We start from the raw sequence: 12093 nt of genomic DNA, 5'->3' as shown, positions 1-12093 counted from the left end.
TGTACTTCTTTTCTGGCGCTTTTGCGTTAGCCGGGTCCGAAATGAACTACATCTCCCAGAATCCTTTGCGTAGCGCGGCACTGGCGAGGTCGGAGACATGAGACACCGTAAGCAGGAAGTGAAGTGTGTACGTCGTAAATGAGAGGAATAGTTTTTTGGGGACATTTCCGGAGCAATTCATCAAAAATAATATGTCCATAACTGTTTGAGTTATGTTGCTAACAAACAGACAAACAAACCCTGGCAAAAACGTAGGTAAGAAAGTCTGCGCAAAGCAAAGCGCACCACTTCCGTCTCGAGCGTTTCCAAGGCGACACAGAGGCAGCCGGTCACGTCGCACAGAGCAGAGGGAATTCACCAGGAAAAAAACTGTACACCGTGAGAAATAGGAGTAAACTGAAAAGCTACTTGATAAATCCACAATCCATCCATCAATTTTCTACCGCTTCACCCTTTCGATGTCGCTGGGGGGCAGGAGCCTATCGAGCTGCACTCGGAGGCAGGGCAAATCCTGGAGTCACTGCCGCATAAACCGTCACCCAGAAAATATATTTAAAGCCAACAAAGCTAAACACCAGTTTGTGAGGTATTAACATTATCAAAAGTTAAATTGTTAGTTTACTTTTCCGAGAAACACAATTTTCCAAACTAATATAAACATAAGTAAGCTCAGTAAGCTGTGGAGTCCCCCAAGGCAGTATATTAGGGCCTTTACTGTTCCTAATATATGTAAACGACATGTCATCGGCATGCGACTGTGAATTGTTCCTGTTTGCGGATGACTCGGCCCTGCTGGTATCCGGCAAGGACAAATCACAGGTGGAAAAAATCCTCAGTGCCGAACTCTGTAGTATTTGCACCTGGCTCGCTGACAATAAACTATCCATACACTTGGGTAAAACGGAATCCATCCTATTTGGGTCCCACGTCAACCTAAAGAAAGTCAGTGACTTCACTATTAAAGTGGGTGACATTGTTATCACCAGGAAAGATGAGGTCATCTACCTAGGTTCCATTCTAGAGGCTAATCTTTCCTGTGATAAAATGTCATCCAAAGTAATCAAAAAGGTCAACCTACGAACAAGATTTCTCTATAGAATCTCCTCTCTGGTCAACAAAAGCGCCATGCGCCATGAAGATTCTAGCGAGAACTCTCATTCAACCCTTTTTCGATTACGCATGCACCTCCTGGTATCCCAGCACCTCCAAAACCCTCAAATCTAGACTCCAAACATCCCAGAACAAGCTAGTCAGGTTACTTCTAGACCTCCACCCCAGATCACACCTCACTCCTACCCACTTCTCCAAAGTGGGCTGGCTCGGGCTGGAGGACAGAGTAAAACAACTTGCACTGAGCTTAGTCTATAAAATTTGCTACACCTCCCTGATACCGAAGTACATGTCAAACTACTTCCATAACGTAAATAACCGCCATAACCACAACACCAGGGGGAGCTCCACAAACCATGTTAAACCAAGATTCCGATCTAACAAAGGTCTTAACTCATTCTCCTTCTATGCCACATCAATATGGAATGCACTCCCAACAGGTGTAAAAGAAAGTGCATCTCTATCCTCCTTCAAAACCGCACTAAAAGAACACCTCCAGGCAACTACAACCCTAGCCTAACACCCTGCCCCCACCACATCCCACCTCCCCTGATTGCAATTAATCAAATGTAAATAATCAAATGTATATACTTGTTCTTATGCTTTCTGAGCTCACTATGTTCACCGCTCGCTGTACATATCCTACAAAGTCAGACCTACACTGTTACAATGTCCATTTCTCAGATGATATAATTGTTGAGGACTGAAGTGCTGATATCAACCAAACCTAACCCCTCCGGCCCAACCCCCTCCACATGCCACCCCCCGGATTGTAAATAATGTAAATAATTCAATGTATATACTCTGATGATTAACTTGTGTGATGACTGTATTATGCTGATAGTATATATTTGTACCATGAATTGAGTAACGTGGACCCCGACTTAAACAAGTTGAAAAACTTATACGGGTGTTACCATTTAGTGGTCAATTGTACGGAATATTTACTGTACTGTGCAATCTACTAATAAAAGTCTCAATCAATCAATCAATGTCCACTGTAGAGAACACTGCTTCTCAGAAAGTAAAAGTTGAACTAAAGTGAACTTTATTGTTGATGTTTACATTGTCTCTTTAAAGACATCAACTGTAAGTTTTTTTTTTTAATACTTGCTTGAAACAGGAGATGTTCCTGCACAATTATTTGGACTAAAAAATACATGTGTGTAGTAATAAATATGTTTGTAACATTTTATCATTATATTTGTGTCCAATTACAGTAAGTGTTTGTAAATCCTAAACATTCCTGACACTTCATTTTACACACTATGGCATCTTTTTTGGGGTTGAATATACAACAATGAATTTTGCAGCATGGGCAGCACAGTGAAACAGGGGTTAGTATGTGTGCCTCACAATACGAAGGTCCTGGGTTCGATCCTGGGCTCGGGATCTTTCTGTGTGGAGTTTGCATGTGACTGCATGGGTTCCCTCCGGGTACTCGGGCTTCCTCCCACTTCCAAAGACATGCACCTGGGGATAGGTTGACTGGCAACACTAAATTGACCTTAGTGTGTGAATGTGAGTGTGAATGTGGTCTGTCTATCTGTGTTGGCCCTGCGATGAGGTGGCGACTTGTCCAGGGTGTACCCTGCCCTCCGCCCATTTGCAGCTGGGATAGGCTCCAACCCCCCCCCCCCCCCCCCCCCCCCTCTTAGATATGACCACACGATGAAGTACATTTTAACACCGACATGTATTTTCATCAACTTGTATCTTGTGTTGTTGTTGCAGGTCAAGTGCGTGCAATACTGGCCTTCTCCTGACCGAGAGACAGAAATCTACGAGGAGTTTGTTGTCAAGCTCCTTTCGGAGGATTACTTCCCCGATTATATCATCCGCAATCTTATCCTGACTAATGTGAGATTTCCTGTCATGAAACTATGAAAATGTGCTCATGCTGCAGAAAGATGTTCTCGTCTCATCAACTATTCATTGAGCCGTGTGCTGTTCTGCATGTCTTTGCATGCGTTCAGAGGCGAGAGAAAAGCTTGGAGAGAGAGGTGACCCACATCCAGTTCATCAGTTGGCCCGATCATGGCGTTCCGGGGGAGCCCCACCTCCTCCTGAAGCTCCGACGACAAGTTAACGCCTTTAAGGACTTTTTCAGCGGGCCCATTGTTGTCCACTGCAGGTAAGTCAAGTTCTATCAGGTGGTTCTGTTTTCTTTATTATGATATTGGTTGTTTTCAAATAGTCAATTATTCATACCAATTCATACAACGTGATAAACAAAACTGTTGTTCATGGTCCCCATTTTTATGAACTATAGTCATATTCCCTATTGGCGGACACAAGTGTTCACTGTATTCCTTTTTTTTTTTTAACAATTTAGGACTATTCCACTGAATCGGCACCATTAGCTTCCCCAGAAAATTAAAAGTATGAATGCACATTAAAATGAACTGCATTTTAACTGCATTTTTTTATCAAGAAAATAATCCAAGATTATTTTTTATAAAATAATGGGGGACTTGACTGATTCGTGATGGGGGCTAAGAAATTAATACATTTTAATGATTTAATTTCTCATTTTTTCAATAAAATCAGTTATGATACACATGCTAGATATAAAACTGAATTAGACCAAAGAATATTTAACAAAATAGTTAAGCCTAACAAGTAACAATGGCAAAATGTTTCACGTGCAAAGGTGACAAATACAGCTCGAGACAGCGCTCATGTGCCTGCTAATAACCAGACGATACATCCAAAATGCGACAAATGCCTTTGTCCACACTCTAAAAAAATGCTGGGTTGAAAACTACTCATTTTGGGTAGTTTTCTACCCAGCTACCCATATGCATTCAACCCAAATGATGGGTCATTTTAACTGCAATGATGGGTTAACTCTACAAAATAAGTTGGTTATTTTCATGTTTTTTGAAGAACCTACTTCTGCTTTTAATTCTGGTTTCGGCCATGCCCACTTCATATGACACCCCCACTGATGGTGAACAAATGGTGCATTAAGGCTAAGCCCCCCGCGCTCCCCGCTGGCGAAAATGATGGAGCTGGTGTGTTATTTCTCGATCATATGTAACAGGTTATAAGGTAACTTATAAAGTACACACAAAACTTTTATTTTACTATATTCTGACAAAGCACAAGGCTGACCGTTTGACACCGTCTCAGCCAGGAGAGAATCACTCCACAATGTAACCCAGCTGCAGGGTAAATTGTACTTCCTTGCTGGGTTGTTACTTGAATTTTGGGGATGCGCCACATCCCAGAGCTGACCCAAACAGTAACCCAGCTACCCAACTCCTTTGGAAATAACCCCAGTGGTGGGCCGTCAGGGCCAGCAAGCCCTTCTCTGCTGGCCTAACATAACCAGAAATCATGATCATAATTAAAGATAAAAATCATTTTTAATTTACTTTCCCTAAATATCTAAAGTATTCCTATTCTCTTCATGTCATATTATGCTCTTTCCAGTGCTGTTGTTTTTAGGTTAGAGTTTGTATCCAATCAGAATTTCGCTAGCTTATGTTGCCATGCTGTACGAAATCTGCCCGTGGCCTTCAGAATCAACAATGCAGGCGTGTGTGCGCTGTAAGTGAACGGACACATACTGTTGATGGACAATTGCCATAGCCAATCGGATCACGAGTTGTTGTCAGTAAGGCCTTCTAGCTGGCCTTACGCTGTGAGTGGATACTCACTTGGGAGTCCTAAGTGAGTATCCAATCACAAGTTGCGAAAACAGGACGTGGCACCAGAGCCATACGAGCCATAGAAAGCCACAGAAAACTCACAAAGAAGGAGAGAAAAATGTTGATTAGGTGGCAGATATATATTTTGAAGGCAATTTTCAAGAAGGATACTTAAAGGCCTACTGAAACCCACTACTACCGACCACGCAGTCTGATAGTTTTTATATCAATGATGAAATCTTAACATTGCAACACATGCCAATACGGCCGGGTTAACTTATAAAGTGCAATTTTAAATTTCCCGCTAAACTTCCGGTTGAAAACGTCTATGTATGATGACGTATGCGCGTGACGTCAATTGTTGAAACGGAAGTATTCTGACCCATTGGATCCAATACAAAAAGCTCTGTTTTCATCTCAAAATTCCACAGTATTATGGACATCTGTGTTGTTGAATCTTTTGAAATTTGTTTAATGAACAATGAAGACTGCAAAGAAGAAAGCTGTAGGTGGGATCGGTGTAATAGCGGCGGACTACAGCAACACAACCAGGAGGACTTTGAGATGGATAGCAGACACGCTAGCTGCCGACCTCACCTTGACTTCCTCCGTCTCCGGGCCGCCGACCGCATCTATGATCGTCGCTCCGTCGATCGCTGGAACGCAGCTGAGCACGGGTGTTGATGAGCAGATGAGGGCTGGCGTAGGTGGATAGCTAATGTTTTTAGCATAGCTCTGTCGAGGTCCCGTTGCTAAGTTAGCTTCAATGGCGTCGTTAGCAACAGCATTGTTAAGCTTCGCCAGCCTGGAAAGCATTAACCGTGTATTTACAGGTCCATGGTTTAATAGTATTGTTGATTTTCTGTCTATCCTTCCAGTCAGGGGTTTATTTCTTTTGTTTCTATCTGCATTTAAGTCCGATGTGCTATCACGTTAGCTCCGTAGCTAAAGTGCTTCGCCGATGTATTGTCGTGGAGATAAAAGTCACCGTGAATGTCCATTTTGCATTCTCGACTCTCATTTTCAAGAGGATATAGTATCCGAGGTGGTTTAAAATACAAATCCGTGATCCACAATAGAAAAAGGAGAGAGTGTGGAATCCAATGAGCCAACTTGTACCTAAGTTACGGTCAGAGCGAAAAAAGATACATCCAGCACTGCACTCTAGTCCTTCAGTCTCACGTTCCTCATCCACGAATCTTTCATCCTCGCTCAAATTAATGGGGTAATCGTCGCTTTCTCGGTCCGAATCGCTCTCGCTGCATTGTAAACAATGGGGAAATGTGAGGAGCCCTTCAACCTGCGACGTCACGCTACTTCCGGTACAGGCAAGGCTTTTTTTATCAGCGACCAAAAGTTGCGAACTTTATCGTCGATGTTCTCTACTAAATCCTTTCAGCAAAAATATGGCAATATCGCGAAATGATCAAGTATGACACATACAATAGATCTGCTATCCCCGTTTAAATAAAAAAAATTCATTTCAGTAGGCCTTTAAGAGAAACTACATCTTGTGAGGCGAGGTCGGCCGACACCGGAAGCTATCCCGGCGGTGAATTGTTTTTTCATGTTTCATTTGTTTTATACAATTCTTTTAATTTTGTCAGTACCACCTAAGATATGTTTTAATTGCTGAAGCGGGTTTATTGAATGTTGAATGCGCCGAAAAATAGACCGTTCTGTACACTGTTGAGGGGTTCAATGCCCAGCAGTGTGCAAGTGTGTTTTTGTATAGTATCTCCAGCCGTGGCCATGTGGTGACATAAATTACGGTATTTTGAGAGGTAAAGTCGGACTAAGTAGGACATCACTGAAGGCCTAGGTGAGAAACGCACGGCCCGCCACTGAATAACCCATAAACAGGCTCAACCCAGTATTTGAGTAGAAAAAATAACACAGCATTTTTAGTGGGCATATGCCTAATTAATGAAAATGAATAGACAACTATGCATTGGCAATATTGTTTTGGATCACAACATAATAACAATATGAAAAAGAAATTGTTAATAGTGAAATTAATATTACGCCTATAGGCTACAAAGTGCAGTCTCATTTCCGCACCGGGAAGTGCAAACTGCTTGTGTCTAATTATTCGGCTCACAACATCATAATTTTCGAAGTAAAATTAATGATTATTTTAACACACTAATGATTCAGATCACAATATCATAACTTTTGAAATAAAATTAATTAAAGCTGCGAGTCGGCCAGTACGCATGACGCTTGTGGTCACGTCCTTCCTGATGTCCTGACCTACCACAAATATTATATAAATTCGAAGTGCTGCTAATTAACTAACTAACAAACAAACAGACAAACCTGAGCAAATGCATTAGTATAATATCTCATTTAAAATATAAATGTAAACTACTTGTTCACTTGAAATGTCACATTTTTTGCCTTAAAGTAGACTTTAAAAAAAATACACACTTTCGGAATGTTTCATGAGTCACACGGTCCATGAAAAGTTACATCAGTTAAATTTTCCCACTTGGAGCCATCAGTAAGGTCACTCATTGAATTATTTTGTATATTTGATAATATTTCAACTATGCCTGCCGGTTGAAATATTGGCACAGTCCTGTTACCCCAATTATTTGTAAATGTATTTGTTTATTTTTAAATACATTTTTGTTGTATCACTTTTATGTACCGGTATATTGTGTCAACATGCTCCAGCACCCCCGAACGGGACAAGCGGTAGAAAATGGATGGATGGATGCTATTAGCATACATGCCATGTGGTTATATTTAATATATTTGCTAAATCTATGCTAAAAACTCACTCCTGTTATGTTTACTCCTGTTACACAAATGAGTCATCTTCAGCTTAGCAACCTTGTAGAAAAATAATAAACAAGTTCCTGAGATGGGCCACTAGACATTTTGAGTTCTGTATATGTGTATTATCAGACTTAGAGTTTTAAAAAAAAAAAAAACACAGAAATGTAAGTTTATTTGAACAAAGTTACAACACTTATTTGGTGGAATGTCTCTTTACCTGATGAATGTCAAAAGAATCAATCATTTATTTCAAATGGTATTTAAAGGCCTACTGAAATGAATTTTTTTTTATTTAAACGGGGATAGCAGATCTATTCTATGTGTCATACTTGATCATTTCGCGATATTGCCATATTTTTGCTGAAAGGATTTAGTATAGAACAACGACGATAAAGATCGCAACTTTTGGTATCTGATAAAAAAAGGCTTGCCCCTACCGGAAGTAGCGTGACGTAGTCAATTGAACATATACGCAAAGTTCCCTATTGTTTACAATGATGGCCGAATGAAGTGAGAGAGATTCGGACCGAGAAAGCGACAATTTCCCCATTAATTTGAGCGAGGATGAAAGATTTGTGGATGAGTAAAGTGCAAGTGAAGGACTAGTGGGGAGTTGAAGCTATTCAGATAGGGAAGATGCTGTGAGAGCCGGGGGTGACCTGATATTCAGCTGGGAATGACTACAACAGTAAATAAACACAAGACATATATATATACTCTATTAGCCACAACACAACCAGGCTTATATTTAATATGCCACAAATTAATCCTGCATAAAAACACCTACGTGTTTGTTATGCTAGCTCCTAGCTCCTCTGCTAGCTCCTAGCTCCATAGAACGCGCCAATACAATTCAAACACCTGATCAACACACACAATCACTCAGCCCAAAAGACCGTTCACCTAACCCAAGGTTCATAAAGCTTATATATTTTTAAAAAGTTACGTACGTGACGCGCACATACGGTCAAGCTATCAAATGTTTAGCAGCCAAGGCTGCATACTCACGGTACCTGATATTCAGCTGGGAATGACTACAACAGTAAATAAACACAAGACATATATATACTCTATTAGCCACAACACAACCAGGCTTATATTTAATATGCCACAAATTAATCCTGCATAAAAACACCTACGTGTTTGTTATGCTAGCTCCTAGCTCCTCTGCTAGCTCCTAGCTCCATAGAACATGCCAATACAATTCAAACACCTGATCAACACACACAATCACTCGGCCCAAAAGACCGTTCACCTAACCCAAGGTTCATAAAGCTTATATATTTTTAAAAAGTTACGTACGTGACGCGCACATACGGTCAAGCTATCAAATGTTTAGCAGCCAAGGCTGCATACTCACGGTACCTGATATTCAGCTGGGAATGACTACAACAGTATATAAACACAAGACATATATATACTCTATTAGCCACAACACAACCAGGCTTATATTTAATATGCCACAAATTAATCCTGCATAAAAACACCTACGTGTTTGTTATGCTAGCTCCTAGCTCCTCTGCTAGCTCCTAGCTCCATAGAACACGCCAATACAATTCAAACACCTGATCAACACACACAATCACTCAGCCCAAAAGACAGTTCACCTAACCCAATGTTCATAAAGCTTATATATTTTTAAAAAGTTACGTACGTGACGCGCACATACGGTCAAGCTATCAAATGTTTAGCAGCCAAGGCTGCATACTCACGGTACCTGGTATTCAGCTGGGAATGACTAAAACAGTAAATAAACACAAGACATATATTTACTCTATTAGCCACAACACAACCAGGCGAATATTTAATATGACACAAATTAATCCGGCATAAAAACATGCTAACTCCTAGCTCCTATGCTAGCTCCTAGCTCCATAGAACACGCCAATACAATTCAAACACCTGATCAACACACACAATCACTCAGCCCAAAAGACCGTTCACCTAACCCAAGGTTCATAAAGCTTATATATTTTAAAAAAGTTACGTACATACGCAAAAAAAAAGTTGCGCACATACGGTCAAGCGATCAAATGTTTAGAAGCCAAAGCTGCATACTCACGGTAGCACGTCTGCGTCTTTGTCATCCAAATCAAAGTAATCCTGTTAAGAGTCTGTGTTGTCCCAGTTCGCTACAGGCGTCTGTGTATCGAAGTCAAAAGTCCTCCTTGTTAGAGTCTCTGTTATCCGAGTTCTTCCATCTTGACTGCATCTTTCGGGAATGTAAACAAAGACGCGCCGGCTGTGTACTGTTGTTGCTGACTTCGTTCGAAAAATACGTCCGTTTCGCACCGACAACTTTCTTCTTTGCTTGCTCAGCTTCTTTCTCCATAATGCAATGAACATAATTGCAACAGATTCACGAACACAGATGTCCAGAATACTGTGGAATTATGAAATGAAAACAGAGCTTTTTTGTATTGTATTCAATGGGGAAGGCATACCTCTGTTCCCCGGGCTACGTCACGCGCATACGTCATCCTCAGAGGCGTTTCGAACCGGAAGTTTAGCGGCAAATTTAAAATGTCACTTTATAAGTTAACCCGGCCGTATTGGCATGTGTTATAATGTTAAGATTTCATCATTGATATATAAACTATCAGACTGCGTGGTCGGTAGTAGTGGGTTTCAGTAGGCCTTTAAAGGTCTCATCAAGCTGTTTGTCACCAAGCTCATGTTTAAGTGCTTGACTAAAGTCCATTACATTTTCTTTCCCATGTAAAGTGCTGGAGTGGGCAGGACGGGCACCTACATCGGCATTGATGCCATGATGGAGTGTCTGGAGGCAGAAAGCAGAGTGGACATCTATAGATTTGTTTTTAATCTCCGCAGACAGAGATGTCTCATGGTTCAAGTGGAGGTAAACCATCCATTTACTGTATCATGTTTATAAATGTGTGCATCATTGATGGGATGTTGATAAATTATGTCTTTCTTGGTGTGTGTTATCATTCTGTCCCCAAGTCTTCTTGGTTTAATCCAAGTGTTTATCATCCATAGGCCCAGTACATCTTAATACACCAGGCCCTACTGGAGCACAACCAGTTTGGAGAAACGGAGATTTCGCTGTCGGAGCTTCACAGTACACTGAGCATGCTCAAAGACATCAGCTCTGCCAATGAACCTACTTTACTGGAGGAAGAGTTTAAGGTATAAACTTTATGTTATAGAATAGCATGGAGTGGAATTATATCTTCCTCTGTTAGATGTTCTTATTATTAAACATTAGGGATGTAGCAATAAATCGATCTATCGATCTATATTTTTAAGATTCAACTTCATCGATCTGTGCTTGGCAAGTTGACCTTCGGAAAGATATACATCGATCTAACATAGTTTTAAAAGGCAATGAATCGATTTGATCAATATTAGAAAAAAGAACACATTGGACTTAGGAACGGCAGACTTTAGATCAGTGGTTCTTAACCTTGTTGGAGGTACCGAACCCCACCGAACCCTTCTTTAGTGAAAAATAAAATGTTTTTTTTTTTTCAAATTCAAGACAAAGTTATATGTTTTTAGTAACACTTTAGTATGGGGAACATATTCTGAGTAACAAAGACTTAATTTAGAGTTTTTTGGACACTAGGGGAACATATTCTAAGTAACAGACTTAATTTAGAGTTATTTGGTTAGCGAAGTTGGTAGAGTGGCCGTGCCAGCAATCGGAGGGTTGCTGGTTACTGGGGTTCAATCCCCACCTTCTACCATCCTAGTCACGTCCGTTGTGTCCTTGGGCAAGACACTTCACCCTTGCTCCTGATGGCTGCTGGTTAGCGCCTTGCATGGCAGCTCCCGCCATCAGTGTGTGAATGTGTGTGTGAATGGGTGAATGTGGAAATACTGTCAAAGCGCTTTGAGTACCTTGAAGGTAGAAAAGCGCTATACAAGTATAACCCATTTATCATTTAGGGTTAGGGCCAGGGTTAGAGGGTTAGGGTTATAATAAGGCCATACTGAATAAGGAATTAATAAGTACTTAATAATGACTAGTTAAGAGCCAATATGTTACTAATTTGCATGTTAATAAGCAACTAATTAATGGTGAATATGTTCCCCATACTAAAGTGTTACCATGTTTTTTTACTGGTGCACAAAATGAACCGTGCAAGAACATCACCTTGTTCAAAGAACAAAACCAACACAGTGCATATACTCACAATAAATTACACACCTGCAAATCAGTGTGACTTCTGCTGTTGCCGTATCCGTAATACACCGATAGGGAGAAGTTTTTATTTACACGATGACTCGGGTGTGTCTTGACCTCCGCCGAACCCCTGAGCCCGACTCACCGAACCCCTAGGGTTCGATCGAACCCAGGTTAAGAACCACTGCTTTAGATGAAGTTTAGGATGTTAAACGTTACTTAAATCTGTCTGTTGCGCCATCGCCATCAGTCGTCAAAACATAGAGTAACAAATGCAAACGCCACAAGACAATAACGTAAAGCCACACAACACAACTTTCCCCTGCAGCGGAATTGCAAAAATCACAACAAATGCAAACGACACAACACAATAACATAAAGCCAACACAACTT

General features: G+C 40.9%; 1 protein-coding gene across 1 annotated transcript in view; it reads left to right on the top strand.

Annotated features, from left to right (window-relative positions):
- ptprc (protein tyrosine phosphatase receptor type C) overlaps nt 1-12093 on the top strand; it is a 50746-nt gene that overhangs the window by 27771 nt on the left and 10882 nt on the right. The window contains exons 20-23 of the mRNA XM_062027626.1: nt 2845-2970; nt 3087-3244; nt 10275-10410; nt 10551-10700. Coding sequence (XP_061883610.1) covers nt 2845-2970; nt 3087-3244; nt 10275-10410; nt 10551-10700 — 570 coding nt within the window. The remainder of the gene's footprint in view (nt 1-2844; nt 2971-3086; nt 3245-10274; nt 10411-10550; nt 10701-12093) is intronic.

The sequence above is a fragment of the Entelurus aequoreus genome, linkage group LG19 (genome assembly GCF_033978785.1).
Source record: "Entelurus aequoreus isolate RoL-2023_Sb linkage group LG19, RoL_Eaeq_v1.1, whole genome shotgun sequence".
Classification (NCBI taxonomy): Eukaryota; Metazoa; Chordata; class Actinopteri; order Syngnathiformes; family Syngnathidae; genus Entelurus; species Entelurus aequoreus.
The sequence above is the reverse complement of the archived record's forward strand: the minus strand, read 5'-3'. Positions and strand labels throughout refer to the sequence as shown.